Source organism: Pseudophryne corroboree, chromosome 6 (genome assembly GCF_028390025.1).
Source record: "Pseudophryne corroboree isolate aPseCor3 chromosome 6, aPseCor3.hap2, whole genome shotgun sequence".
Taxonomy (NCBI): domain Eukaryota; kingdom Metazoa; phylum Chordata; class Amphibia; order Anura; family Myobatrachidae; genus Pseudophryne; species Pseudophryne corroboree.
Window position 1 is genome coordinate 394602153 of NC_086449.1, and position 16182 is coordinate 394618334.

The 16182-nt window shown below is 43.1% G+C and overlaps 1 protein-coding gene across 1 annotated transcript in view; it reads left to right on the top strand.

Moving 5' to 3' along the window:
- The window catches only part of ITIH2 (inter-alpha-trypsin inhibitor heavy chain 2), a 76232-nt gene extending 61924 nt beyond the window's left edge, over positions 1-14308 (top strand). The window contains exons 16-21 of the mRNA XM_063926818.1: positions 860-991; positions 2365-2478; positions 3868-4066; positions 5184-5356; positions 12780-12891; positions 13290-14308. Coding sequence (XP_063782888.1) covers positions 860-991; positions 2365-2478; positions 3868-4066; positions 5184-5356; positions 12780-12891; positions 13290-13437 — 878 coding nt within the window. The 3' untranslated portion in view covers positions 13438-14308. The remainder of the gene's footprint in view (positions 1-859; positions 992-2364; positions 2479-3867; positions 4067-5183; positions 5357-12779; positions 12892-13289) is intronic.
- Positions 14309-16182: the final 1874 nt, after the last annotated feature.

The following is a 16182-nucleotide window of genomic DNA, read 5'->3' on the forward strand; positions in this document are numbered from 1 at the left end:
ACATCAAGGCCAGGCTGACGCACATCCTAGTGCATCTTTGGCGAGGCCAATCATGTGCTGCCGGCTGCTCACTGGGGGTCATTCCGAGTTGTTCGCTCGGTAAAAATCTTCGCATCGCAGCGATTTTCCGCTTAATGCGCATGCGCAATGTCCGCACTGCGACTGCGCCAAGTAAATTTGCTATGCAGTTAGGAATTTTACTCACGGCTTTTTCATCGTTCTGGCGATCGTAATGTGATTGACAGGAAATGAATGTTACTGGGCGGAAACAGGCCGTTTTATGGGCGTGTGGGAAAAAACGCTACCATTTCCGGAAAAAACGCAGGAGTGGCCGGAGAAACGGAGGAGTGTCTGGGCGAACGCTGGGTGTGTTTGTGACGTCAAACCAGGAACGACAAGCACTGAAATGATCACAGATGCCGAGTAAGTCTGGAGCTACTCAGAAACTGCTACGAGGTGTGTAATCGCAATATTGCGAATACATCGTTCGCAATTTTAAGATGCTAAGATTCACTCCCAGTAGGCGGCGGCTTAGCATGAGCAAATCTGCTAAAATCCGCTTGCGAGCGAACAACTCGGAATGACCCCCACTGTCCGCTGCTCCCTGCGTCATAGCCTAGCTCTGCTGCAGCTCCTGCCTCACAGAGCTGTGCCTGGCTGCTTGGGCCCCATAGCCGCCGCACCCCGTGCAAAACAATGCCTTGTGAATTATTGCTTTTTAAAAAACAGTCTGAATTCAGCCGGCAATCTGCACCTCCAGCCAACTTGGAAGGCAATATACCAAGCCCCAGGTGTTCATATAACAGACTGTATGTATACTGAAGTGAATCGTAACACTTTAACTTTTTCCTCTCAACAGCATTGGCTGTGGCTACCCAAGTTCCACCAACAGCAAAGCCTACATGTAAGCCTGATGCAATTCCGACTGCACTGGAGCTCAAAGGAGAAACTACAGTAATACCAAAGCCGCCTTGCCACCCACCCTGCATAGGTATATATATATATACACCACATTTTACTGTGGAGCACCTTCCACTGTTGATAATATAGTAAACATTTACTAAACTGTCTGGTATAGGAGGCAGATATTTGAATTCTTCCTGCTTGGATATAATATATTACCTCAGTTGATACAAATACCTCTTGTAATACAGTACATAAGCTATAAGCATGAGACACTGCAGTATAGTGAATAGGATCAGCAAGTCTCTACAGGTTATAGAGGTGGTTGCATAATTAAATCTGTAACCATATTGGCATCTTTATAACTTTCCACATTTCCCAGGTTCAACAGATAAATTGCCATTCATTTTCAGATAGTGTGGTATACGAGATTGCCCTGGATAAGAGGCAAACTGTTGCATCCTGTATGCATAATAAAATTGTAATTGTGCACCTGGAGCAATAATTTATTATTAACAGTTACTTATATAGCAAACACATACTGTATGCCGCAGCACTTAATAGATAATATTTGTCCATTCACATCAGTCTCATCTTCCTGAATGAATGCATACGTATATGCACATACACACACACACACACACACTCACTACAGTTCATTTAATTTGTGTCAGGAGCCTACCAGTTTATTTTGGGATTGTGGAAGGAAAGTATCAGGAGGAAACTCACGCAAGCACAGTTGGGGCAGTGGTGGGAATCAAACCCATGACCTCAGTGCTGCGAGGCATTAATGCTAACCAATACACCATCTGTGCAATAACAGTATTTCATCTTTACACATAGTGGCAGGTATGTAATGAAGTCTATGTTCGGCGGCTCTGCGGGATCCTGGCAGAACTCAGAAGTTTTTTAAAGGGGCAATTATGTACAAGGCATGTTTTAGCCTTGTTCTTGATTGCCCCTTTAAAAAGACGTCTGAGTTTGGCCGGCACCCTGCAAGGCCGCCGAACTCAGACTTCATTACATCCTGGGCCAGTAAATTTATATAAAGGCACTATAAAACAACTTTATGTAAAGGAGAATTAAGGGTGTTCCCTTTTGAATCTGTTCAGAGTTGATTTTAGTCAAGCACATAAGATATGCCTACAGACAGTATACATGTAGCTTGCACAAATATATCAATTTGTTTCACTTAAGAGTAAGAGTTCTTTAGCTTTTCAGAGTGACATAATCCAAAAGTGAGGATTACACAGGAGTACTGAAGGGGACATGCAGGGTTTGAAACAACTAAAGTGAACAGGCGTCCATATGGGGCCACTTAATCTGGAACTAAGATCATTTAATAGGCCTCTCTTCTCTGGGGGCCAATGCTGAATTGCCTGTGTGCCCTGCCATAAGGCTAAGCCAGATATCACATTCCATGACATTATTATAATTTTACTGCTGACCTTTATCTTGCAGTTGACAACGATCCACACTTCATTATAAATTTACCAATCAGCCAAACAGACGTCTGCTTCAATATTGATGCACAATCTGGAAAGATCTTGAACGTGCTGTCGGATCCTGACTCAGGTAAAGGAATGTTTTAAGAGCCAGGGACAACCATTTGAGTGAGTGAATGTACATTAATCCATCACGTTTATTGTTAAAGCTTAAGTTTAGTTACAGAGCTTATTGATTTCTTACCTTTGTTTTGTACTGTAAAAGAAATCTGTTCCAATAGCAGAAGTGAAAATGCTATTGTAGGGGGGTACACATGATTGCTTAGAAGTTAAGCACGGATCTCACCGTGTGTATGCCCCACAGCGATAGCGATGCCCAGGCCAGCGCGGCGCTATCGTTGGTACTAGATTGGCCTACATGCAGGCACAATCTAGCACATTGCTCATATCACCGCTGGGTGAAATGAACGCTCCCCCTCCCTCGTCCCCCTCGCTCAGCACACATCACACTGTGTGCTGAGCGGGGGGAGAGATGAGCGCTGAGCGTTCGTGCTAGATCGCTCAGCACACATCTCTGGGTCCATCTTTCCATGTGTACGGGGCTGTAAACTATCCCTAGGGCTAGTAATGCACTTGCCTGAGGGCTTAAATGGTGAAGGGGCCCTTTTAAAAGGCACAGACACCAAGACTTCCTTGTATAACTTGCTTCCTCTCCCCTGTCCTCAGCAGCTCTGCTGATATAATTATAATACCTGAAGCTGGGACCTGATACAGGAGAGCAAAAGAAAGCCGAATCAGTTAATTTCCTGCATGTGGAGTGGAATAGAGAGAATCGCTTTTAAGTGCCATTGAAAAAGACTAGACATTTTCAGTTTTCCTGAGATGTGAGGTCACAGAGTAATAGGCTCCTGACAAAATCTAGGGGCCAATTTATACTTTGTGTTCTGGGGTTCATCACTGTCTTGGTTAGGAAATGATCTGCCTCTAGTGAAGCTAATGCAATTACATGTTATATTCAGTACATTTGCATGGCAGTATAGCCCATAAATGGCTCTGCTTCCCCCCATAGATACATCATTTACTATCCCACTATATCTTAAAAAGAAATCAATTTAGGTAATAGTACTTGTCATCACAAATACTGGTAATTCCAAAGAGTTTTTTTAAGGCTATCTGCATCCATTTAATACTGCCGGTTAAGCTCAATAAGGCATAATAAAGAGCATAAGACTGGAGGCCAAGTAGGCCTTTGGGTCTTTGGTGACGGTTTGGGGGTCTTATGCTGCCTGTCACGGATCTATGGGGACACATGACAAAGGTTCTTCCTTACTGTTTGGTCTGGGATGTTGGGATGTCTAGAAACAGTTTTAATTTTATATACTATGAAGTTTCAGTCAAGGGGGGAGGAATGAATTGCTAACACTATAATAGTCATAATAGACATACAGTACAGTTTCTCAAATAAGCAGCTAATATGGGATGGGAATGTAACAATAATATTTATTTTCTGGTAATGTAGGTATTGTGATCAATGGGAAGATTGTTACAGCCAAAAAAGCCAAGGATGGCAAGCTAAGCAGCTACTTTGGCACATTTGGCATGTACTTTAAGTACCTGGATATAAAGATTGAAATAAGCACTGAGAAAATAACATTGAAAGATGCATCTTACAGTAGAGTAATGTCCTGGTCTGAGTCCAGCACCTTGACCTACAAGAGGTAAGTCTGGGGATCAATCATATTATAATCCAATAAAACTTTATTTTGAAATAGGTTAATATTTATCGAATAAACCCATGAACACTTGAAAGCATTAACATGTACAATACTACAGTGGGATTAAAATGTACAATACTGCAGTGGGATCGGCTGTCATAATCCCGACATCAGGATCCCATCCTCCGTAATGCCGGCAGCGTGGCGAGCACTAGAAAGCCCCTTGCCAGCTCGCTGCGCTCACCATGCTGCTGGCACAATGGCTTGCTGCGCTCGCCACAGGTTCTATTCTCCCTATGAGTTCGTGGACACACACAGAGGGAGAATAGCCTGTGTCGCCGGGATTCCAGCGGTGGCATTTCACTGCTAGTCATGATTCCGGCGTCGACATTGTGTCCGACTAGCGGTATTTTAACCACTTCCCTACACAGTGAGTGTGGACATAAATATATAGAATTTAAATCAATCACTTCTGAAGGACATGTGCCCTATCACCCTTATTATTATTATTATTATTATTATTATTATTATTATTATTATTATTATGTTCTATTTATATAGTGCACAATGATTCTGTAGTGCCATACATAGGAACATACACAGTGATCATACAGGACAGTGTCAGTAACCAATAGCTTTACATATATACATCCTTATAGCCTACAGATGACATAATGAGGTAGAGACCATAGTGCGAGCGAGGCCTTGCTGCAAAAATATGTTATGGAAATATGTTACTTTTTGTTCTCACCTTATCAACAGTGTCTCCTCTGTCTTTTTTTCCCCTCTGTCTATACACAATCTGTAAGAACAAAGTGCAGGTCACACAGGATCAGGGTCCTGCTGCCACTCAATAAATGTAATAATGTTATACTAATAACACTGGTTTGAGCGAGGTTTTAGTCACCACTTTCGCTAATCAACAACATTATTGTCCTGTATTAGTTTTCATATCTGTTGAAACTCAAAAAGTTATTAGACAACACTCCCTAAGACAAGAAGAATATTGTAAAATGTAGCTATTGATAGCACAGTAAGATGGGGATAAGTCTGTAAATGTTCTACAAATGTTTCATTATTGGACACATATTATGGTGTAGCTAAAAGGTTCTTTTTACAGGCTTGCTGTATCAGTGAAAAAGGAGAGCAACATCTCCATCACTGTGGATAATGATATGACATTCCTGATTATTCTACATCGTGTCTGGAAAAATCACCCCGTCAATGTAGACTTCCTTGGATTATACTTTCCTTCTAACGCCATATTTTCTGGTGCAACACATGGCTTAATAGGTAAATTAATGTTGGGGTCTGGCAAGTTAATTTGCCAGTCTGTTTAAATTTGCCTTGAAAGACTTCACAGATAACTCCAATAGTACAGTATCATGCTAGCAGCATGATCATATTAATCAATATATCATCCTTCCTAGGGTATCTAGATTGTACAGGGATATAATAGCATAACTGAAAGCATCATGCATCCTAGTCAGGAGATGAGGGCCTGTTCCTGTTATTACAGTATATTCATTTGTATTATTATTTGTCAAAGAGTGACACACAGAGCAAAGATACAAAACAGAGTAAACAAACAAACAAAATAACATAATATATATACATAATTACATGTGTATGCATAGTTTTAACATATATGTACTGTATTTGCTGAGTTAGTGAGCCTAATGGTGCCCATACACTTGTGCAATGCCCCGCGACGCGACATCGCGGGGCATCGCACCTGAACTGCCAAAGTGATTACCATGCGATCATGCGATAGATCGCATGGTAATCACGTGATGGGCACGTCACTGTGCCCATCACACTGCGATATATTGCATGTGTTTAAAAAAACACATGCGATCGCACTGCGATGCGATAAATATTAAGTGCAGCACATAATATGATGAGACGCGACATTCGAGCGGCGTGGCATGGTACCTAAAATGTGCATACAATCCTTTGATTTATCTCACAGATGCGGTCGAAATCAAAGAATTGTACCTGATATCTCACAAGTGTATAGGCTACATAAGGGTTGGGTTGAAAGGTGGTTGTTTGTAAGAGCTGATATTCCTAAAGGGACTTGGAAGGAGTGGGTGTATTGGGACAATGCAAGGGGGTTAAGCCTGTAGGAGGGACAGGACAAATCAGGCAGACATTCAGTGAAGAGGGTAGTTGTGATGGAGCATTTAAAGAAATAGAGTTTGGTGGAGAGACCCATATAGCGAGGGGGGGCATTAGAAAGATTGGGTGCAGCAGTGACATGCCATGAGGTCAGACTAACGTATACACCAGATTTATGACTATATAAAGTATATGGAAAATACAAAGAAATAGATTCTTTGTATTATTCTAATCACTTTTATAGTCAGAACTCTGGAGTAAATAGTCTATGGCAGGTGAGGCAGTGCCTACCTTTTCCGCTCATCTCTGATCAAAACTCACCAAATACACCTGTGTATAATTCCCCAGTGATGTGCGGTGGGGTGAGGCAGATGAGGCAGAGCCTTTACTGTCATACTAACATTTGCGCCAGAGTTTTGACTGTGTAAAGTATATGAATATGTTAGAAATACCTTCTTCGTATTATTCTAATTATTTTTATAGTCAAAACTCTGGAGTAAAAAGTCTATGGCAGGTGAGGCAGTGCTTCCCCTGCTTATCTGTTCCGCACATCTCTGATCAAAACTCACCAAATTTCAAAGCGTTTATACCTCTGCACCTGTGTATAATGCCCTCATGAACCCTTTGGCTCATATATTGTGTATATCTGGCTCTGGTGCTAGCCAGTGCTTCCTGAGCCATTTACCTCATTGCACGTCCCTTAAGCTCAGTGTAGTAGAAGTCTTGGAGGTGGGGGTGAGAGGTGATAATCAGTGGAGAGGCACACATCACCAACTGACCGGAGAGGGTGGGAGGGAGTGTAAAGGAAACTTAGGTTAGAGATGTAGGAGGGTGAGGAGAGTAGGTGAAGGTGAGGCTTCTGCAGGAGATAGGAGCCAGTGTAGGGATTGGCATAGAGGGGAGGCAGACAGAGCAGTATGAAAGAAAGATCAGTCTAGCAAAAGCATTTAGGAGGGATTGAAGATGAAAGAGTTGGCTGAGGGCAAAACCTGAGAGAAGAAGTTTGAGATAATCGAGGTTCGTAACAATGAGTGAGTGAACAAGTGTTTTGGTAGTATCAGAGAGAGGAAGGGCAAAGTCTGGTGATGTTGCACAGGTGGAAATGACAGGTGTAGAAAAGTAAGTAAATTAAATAACTGAAACTTACACTAACATACATGATGTGAAATTGGTGATGCATGTATCACCAATCCTATTACAGCAAAAAAAAAAAAGTTACCAGACCATAAATGTCTTTGAAATAAGTTGTTTTTATTATAGCATTGCTTCATATTGTCAGTCAAAAGATATTGGGCTAAATTTAATAGCCTGTGCGCTGCCAGAGGTGCAGGACTTTGTGCGAGCCTGCCCATATTTTTAAAGTGGCATTATTTACAAGGCAAAACCAACCTGGTTTTGTCTTGTAAATGATTGCCGAGTTAAAAATACAGGCATGCTCTCACAAAGTCCTGCACCTCCGGCAGCACTCAGGATATCAGTTGCAACACAGTATTTCTAGATGGGGGTTTCCAACTGCTTTATTTTAGAGTGCATGTGGCCAGTCCATGAAGAGGGCATAATTAGCACTGAACCAACTATAACATGCATCATACTAAGTGCAATGTACTCAGGGGCGCCAACAGCCGGGCTCCAGTAATCTAAGGAGGCGTGGCCAATGCAGGGAAGTATGGCCAGCCCCCCTCCTTTAAAAATATTTAAAAATAAAGTTTATGTGCAGCTGCAAAACCACGCATTGGACAGGTGGGGGCACTGGGTGAGCAGTAGGGGGAGACGAGGACGGGGAGGGGTGGTGGGTGCGATCGCTCACACCCTCGCATGTCAAGCAGGGAGAGAGAGGACACTGCTCCAGCTGCCCCTCTGCTTAGCACAGCACACATCAGCGTGTGTGCTGCGCTGAGGAGAGAAGCTGTCTCTGCAGTGTCCTCTCTTTTCTGGCTCCATGATGGCCTTGTCTACATCAGGGAAGGTGGGGGTGGAAACAGGACTTGGGCCCTTCCAACAGGCACGGGTCCGGGTAAAGAGTACCTACCTCCACCTCTCGGTGCTACTGAATGTACTGTATGTCATAATTCTGACATATACAGGGCCAGCGATCATAGTCAGCAATTAGATGTGGCAGTAGGGACATCCTGCCTGAGCAGTATGCTTCTGGGGGAGTGCCAGCAGTACCTAGAAACTTCCCTGGACATATATGTACACATTGCAGTATAAATAATTAACCCTATAGATCAGGCCTGGCCAGCCTGTGACTCTCCACCTGTTGGCCAGGCCTGCTATATATATGGCCTATAGCAGAGCACCCATAACAGTGCATGTTTTACAGATCTCCTAGTTGGTGGAGACACGTGTATATTAATTACTGGCTGACACATTTTAAAAGCTCCACCAGTGTTGCTAATTTTTTTATTTATAAAACTGAAGAGATCTTTAAAACATACAACTCTAGTAAAATTGTATTACAATTGCTAAAGTGGTCATGGTGTGGGCTAGAGAGGGGGTTTCCAGGCAACCAGAACCCCCACCCTGCGTTTGCCTACGGCTAGAATACATATAGACCATAAAATTACAATTGCATTTCACATATACTTTCAAAACATAGCATTTTTCATATACTACATGTACAACCTAGGTTAATAATAACTTGTCCAATTCTGGGAACACTTAGATGCTTTCCATACTATCAGTTCATATATGTAGCTCAAAGCAGCAATTATGTATCCACTTGAAAAAGATCACAGTTCTTGCAGAAGTTAAGGCCCATGCACACTACAGTGGCGGATTTAGCGGGGGGCGATTGGGGTGAACGCCCCCCCCTACACATACCGGCACTGGGATGGAGGCCGGGTCCCGCCGCGGTGTTGGGAATGAGGTGGAGAGCGGTGCAGCGCGGCGGGGGAAGAGGAGAGAGAGAGAGCATCCTCACGTGCATACAGCGGCTGAGCGGCCTCTGTTCTGACCACGCCCCCTCCTTCCTGTACGCGCGTCAGGACGCTCTCTCTCTCTCCCCGTCCCCCGCCGCGCTGCACGCTCTCCACCTCGTTCCCAGTGCCGCGGCGGCACCCGGCCTCCATCCGACTCCTCATGCTGCTGGCTGCAGCAGGTGTCACTGTCTGCCAGCCATGTCTCCTACCCTCCAAACTTTAAGTAAGTGTGTGTGTGTGTGCCCCCTCTGTGTTCCATGTCTCCCCCCTCCGCTCCTAGCTAAAGTGCCTGTGTTCCATGTCTCCCCCCTCTTCTCCTAACTAAAGTGTATGTGTCCCTGCATTATTTTGGCTCATTCAGTGTACTGTAATGTGAATTTCGGCTCATACATTGTGCTATAATGTGAATTTTGGCTCATTCTGCGTGCTATAATGTGAATTTCGGCTCATTCAGTGTGCTATAACGTGAATTGTGGCTCATTCTGCGTGCTATAATGTGAATTTCGGCTCATTTAGTGTGCTATAACGTGAATTTTGGCTCATTCAGTGTGCTATAATGTGCATTTCGGCTCATTCTGCGTGCTATGATGTGCATTTCGGCTCATTCTGCGTGCTATGATGTGCATTTCGGCTCATTCAGTGTGCTATTATGTGCATTTCAGCTCATTCTGCGTGCTATAATGTGAATTTCGGCTCATTCAGTGTGCTATAACGTGAATTTTGGCTCATTCTGCGTGCTATAATGTGAATTTCGGCTCATTCAGTGTGCTATAACGTGAATTTTGGCTCATTCTGCGTGCTATAACGTGAATTTTGGCTCATTCAGTGTGCTATAATGTGCATTTCGGCTCATTCTGCGTGCTATGATGTGCATTTCGGCTCATTCTGCGTGCTATGATGTGCATTTCGGCTCATTCAGTGTGCTATGATGTGCATTTCGGCTCATTCAGTGTGCTATGATGTGAATTTCGGCTCATTCTGCGTGCTATAACGTGAATTTTGGCTCATTCTGCGTGCTATAATGTGAATTTTGGCTCATTCTGCGTGCTATAACGTGAATTTTGGCTCATTCTGCGTGCTATAATGTGAATTTCGGCTCATACAGTGTGCTATAATGTGAATTTTGGATCATACTGTGTGCTACAATGTGAATTTCGGCTCATTCAGTGTGCTACAATGTGAATTTCGGCTCATTCAGTGTGCTATAATGTGAATTTTGGTTCATACTGTGTGCTACAATGTGAATTTCAGCTCATACAGTGTGCTATAATATGAATTTCGGCTCATTCTGTGTGCTGTAGAAACAGAATTTGTCGGCAGATAAGAACCACTTGGCCCATCTAGTCTGCCCCTTTTTTTTTTTTTTTTACATTATTTTTTATCTCTAACCTTATCTGATCCTTATTTCTTTGTAAGGAGATCCTTATGTCTATCCCATGCATGTTTAAATTGCCCTACTGTCTTAGCCTCTACCACCCCTGATGGAAGGAATGGCAATTCGCCAGTCTGTATCACCAGTGCGCAGGGTTCTCTCCACTAACTGGCAACATTTTATTAGTAATGGCAACAATAGGAAATTTAGAAGCGAACGGGAAGGGTATTACTAAGTGGAAGGGGCTATGATTAGGGGGAGGAGTCATAATTCTTAAACCGCCCCCCCCTAAAAGTTAAGTCTAGATCCGCCACTGGCACACTAGATGAGCCCCGGTATTGGCAGCGGTGGGGACCCGGCGGGGTGCCAGCATCGGCAAGTACATACACACTTGACGATGCCAGCGGGGAACGGAGTGACGGCGGGGGGACAGCAGGGGAAACGACGACACTCATGCTGCATCTGCAGCATGGCTGTCGTTAACGAGGACCTCCCTCATCTGTACATGTTCAGACGAGGGAGGGGGTTGTTAACGATGCGTGGGAGCGTGCATCGTTAACGACATTGAGTGTACACACTAGACAAGATTGTAAAAGATCTCGCTTAGATCGGCCCTTCTGAGCGATATCTTTTATTTTTTCATCTAGTAAGTATGGGCCTTTATTCTTCCCAAAATTAAATCAGAATATCAAATTATAAGTCAGAATATCAAATTATAAGTTAATATATCCACCACTGGTTAATGTGCTCATAATCAGCACTAATCTTATCTTACACTAGTCTATGATGACCCGGATGTTATCATTTGAGAATGTACAAGTGCTTGGATGGATGATTGTATCAGTATATAATCTTGTATGTAGCAGAGACCTCCCCTCTATATCAAGACACTACAAATCTCAACCCGTGTTGACCCTGTCACACAGAAAAATTTCACATTCTGTGTGAAAGGGGTATTAGCCTCCCATAAAATTTAGGGAAAAGGTCATTTTTTAGAAAAACCTGAGGTGGATAATGCATGTGTATTTACATTTATATATGGTTGATAAGAGACTCGTGAGAAATAAGTGCTGGTTGCTTGCCTATTAACTCAAAATTCTGCAAGTTATTACATTTTGGGAAAGATGTTTAGAAATTAACACTGAGTTTTGAAAGGAGTGTAATACAAAACCATTATTTTTTGGTAATACCTGTACTTAATTGCTGCTTTGAACTGCAACGTGAACATGATTAAAGATTCCCTATTCAGAGCTGTCTGTATCTCCAACTAATAGACAGAATGCCACCAAATTTTCGGTGCCAGGATCGTGTACCCATTCTGGATGCCGATGTCGGCATTCAGAATAGGGTCGATATTCTGCCGTCAGTATTCTGATTGCCAGGATACCGACAGACGGTATCCTGACTGCATCCCGATGTAACATGTGAGAGTAAGGTGCCCATACACCTAAAGATTTATCTACCAATCTGGCTGGTTGGAATGAAAATCTGGTAATGGATGGGAGCAAATGACATGGATGGGAGCAAATGACAGTTGACCATTTCAAATGGTCAACTGTCATTTGCTCCCATCCATTACCAGATTTTTGTTCCAACCAACCAGGATAACTCTTTAGGTGTATGGGCACCTTTAGATTTGCATCCCGATGTAACATGTGAGATTTAGGGGGGAATTCAAATGTTTGAAAAGTCGGTTGGGTGTCTTTTTTTCCCCCCCGTCTATTATATAGGAAAAAAAGACACCCAACTGACTTTTCAAAAAATTGAATATCCCCCTTAGATTTGGGTGGGGTGTGTTCAAACTGAAATCTAAATTGCAGTGTAAAGCTGCCAGTATTTACCATGCACAGAAACAATATATCCCACCCAAATCTACAGTAAATCTCTCTGCACGTTACATCTGCCCCACCTGCAGTGCACATGGTTTTGCCCAAATGCTAACTTTTTTGGTTTGCTAACAACTCTGAATAACCGCCTCAGTCTGTATACTATTCAAGGCATGGGGAGAAGGATTCCAATAAAAAATAAAAGGTTCTTAAATCTGCCGATAGGGAAAACATGTCCCACAAATGAATATAATACATGTGCATATTTTTTTTATTAATCTAGATGTTTTCATATTTTTTGCGTTATCTAGCCCAATATGTTAGTGCTTTTTCTTTTTCCAGTATTGAGTGATATTATAAGCACCACCAGGATTAATCTGACCAAGAAATAATACTGCGCCATACAAAGATCTGCTTATAGGTAATGCTTATGGGACGTTACCAAAACATAATGCGATGTGTCTTCATTAATTTAGGTCAGTTTATGAAAGAGCCAGAAGTAAGTGTCTATGACGTACGGCCTGGAACTGATCCTCAGAAACCTATAGCTACAATGAATGTAAAAGGACATAAGCTGATGGTTACGAGGTATGTAGAAGGATCTATATAAATGTTATAGGAGCAAACTAAAACAGTGCGGTACTCTCATTCACCTTTCAGCCTACTGTGTATAGTGGGTAATATAATTCAGTGTTAATAGTTGTTTTAGTTCATAGTTATGCATATACATCAAAATTTAAACCTGAAGGCACAAGCCCAAGCTGTGCCTATAGCTACTTATGTGAACCAAACCAGAACCCACAAAACCCTTCTTTCATTTCTCCACTCAGAGATACCTCTGCCAATTGGCTATTGCCACTCACCAATCAAATTTGTAAAAATACAGAGGCCCTAAATAAATCAGCCTATCTTATGTCCCCTGCAGACAGATATAGTTGATGTGCATGAGAACCTACAGTAACTTACCTTGATTTTCTTTTATGCAGAGGGGTGCAGAAAGATTACCACTTAAACACTGTGCGAGGAACTAATGTAACCTGCTGGTTTGTACACAACAATGGAAAAGGTTTCATCGATGGACATTATAAAGACTATTTAGTACCTCAGCTCTACAGCATTCTAAAACACCCTTGAAGAATGTTACAGAGATGTATGTTCTAATTAGATAAATGTGTCAGAAATTGTGCTAATAACATAAATATATAATAAAAATATTAACTTTTTGCAGTTTAGTCAAATTGTTATTTTATCTATTATGGTTAGACAAATATCAATGTCATGAAGAGCAACCACGCAGAAAACAGGGCATAATTTATTAATGGATTAGGTATTCAGAAAGGTAGCTTTCATATTTGAAATGGCAAAAAGCATTACATAGAAGATCTACATTCATAAGGTCTACAGTCATTAGGTTGACTCCATATGGTCAACAGACACAAGGACAAAAGACTTCATGGACAAAAAAGTAGACATGGGCAAAAAGTCAACATATGAAAGATCAATAATAAAAAAGGTTTACAGGGACAAAAGATCAACAGTGCACTGGTCCACACAAAAATGGTTGACGCACTTTGTATTTTTGGGGTTAGTGTGGATAGTTTTTTCATTGGAGACCACCATTTGTAGAAACGTGTCCGTGCACAATGCTTCAGCCATAGTATATCACTCTGCTTCACTTGCCACAAGGTTACTAAAGGTAAGGATTTGTGACATGGATAGTCAAGGAAGGAAAAAGTCCAAAAACAACCAAAAAATATGCGTCGACCATATGAACCTGTCGATCTATTCCAGTGTTGACCTTTCATGTCGACCTTTTTGTCCATGTCAACATTTTCACTGTCGACTATATGGGGTCGACCTAATATATGTCGACCTATAGTCCGAATCCATTCCAACATGTGTGATAAGCTGTACATACACTGTGCATGTGTCTACTGAGTTCTTTCAAATTATATGAGTAAGAAATGTATGTTAACCTTATAAAATAAACTATTGTGAACCTTAATCCAGTTTCATCAAACCACATTTCTATAGTTGTAATTCCCATTCCTGATTTATTTTTATGTGAACATGGTATATAAAGAGCAATTTCCGCTCTCTCTCTCTCTCTCTCTTTCTCTCTCTCTCTCTCTCTCTCTCTCTCTCTCTCTCTCTCTCGTCACCATGTCTACTGACATTCTCTTTACTTTTAATGTTCTATTAGTATTTCAAAGTCTTTGCTAACCATCTATTTCCAGTGGAAAAAAACACAAAGGAGACCATATCTATATGGGGAGACCAATTACTATTTTAGTGTGTATTCCCTCATACCATATAGGTCTGTGTCTGTTCTAATAAAATAATAATAATTATTATTATTATTATTATTATTATTATTATATGAATCTAAAGACTCTTATTTATTTTTTTATTAAATAAGGATACTCAAAATGACTCATATGACTCATGAGCAGAGGCTGGCTGGCAAGGGAGGCAGGGTGCCATCTTCCCCCTGGGCTAGTGAAATTTAAGTAATCCGGGCCGCCTGGCTGCGGGAGGCAAACAGAGGTCCTCCTGTTCCCAACTGCTCTGGGTTATAACGTTTAACCCCCTTGCCTGGCTGCTGAACAGCAGGGGCTAGCAGAAAATGGCTGCCCCCATGGCAGGCTCTAAGAAAATGGCCATCGCTAACCAATGGGGTTCCAGGTATCCTCTCCCAGGACTCTAGGGGCTGAAGAGTGGATAAAGAGGTCAGGGCTTATTGGAGGAGTCAGGAGTAGTCTAAAATAGTGCTTTGGGAACTCCCTGCATAAAGAATGAACCTTTGGGAAAACGTCACCTCTGGAGAGATTGTATTGGGGTCAGCAGCTGTCTGCAAACTACAGCAGGTAAAAAAATAGTACACTGATGTTGTACTGTATAGCTTCACCTCTGCCCCCACCTTGTAGAAACTGCCACCCTAAAGCTCTACGCCCATGTACACCAACACTGTGCTGTCCCATCTGTGCCCCCACTGTGTTTCCACCCTGTGTACACTGGTACTATGCAGCCCCACCTGTGCCCACTGACACCATGGATGCTCCCTGTGCCCCCACCCTGCATACACTGGTGAACCCACCCTGCATACACTGGTACTATGCAGCTCCACGTCTGCCCACTGACACCGTGCATCCTCCCTGTGCCCTCACACTGTGTAGACTGGCACTATGCAGCCCACCTCTGCCTACTGACACCTGCATCCCTCCTGTCCCCCCACCCTGTGCACACTGGTACTATGCAGCCCTCCTGTGCCCACTGACACCATGCATCCCCCCGTGCCCCCACCCTGTGTACACTGGCACTATGCAGCCCACCTGTGCCCACTGACACTGTGCATCCCCCCTGTGCCTCCACCCTGTATACACTGATACTATGCAGCCCACCTGTGCCCACTGACACCATGCATCTCCCCTGCTCCCTCACCCTGTGTACACTGGTAATACGCAGCCCACCTGTGCCCACTGACACCATGCATCTCCCCTGCTCCCTCACCCTGTGTACACTGGTAATACGCAGCCCACCTGTGCCCACTGACACCATGCATCTCCCCTGTTCCCTCACCCTGTGAACACTGTTACTATGTAGCCCACCTGTGCCCACTGACACCATGCATCTCCCCTGTTCCCTCACCCTGTGTACACTGGTAATACGCAGCCCACCTGTGCCCACTGACACCATGCATCTCCCCTGCTCCCTCACCCTGTGTACACTGGTAATACGCAGCCCACCTGTGCCCACTGACACCATGCATCTCCCCTGTTCCCTCACCCTGTGTACACTGGTAATACGCAGCCCACCTGTGCCCACTGACATCTTGCAGCACCACCTGAACATCATCAGCAACTTGATAGGTGCTATAGT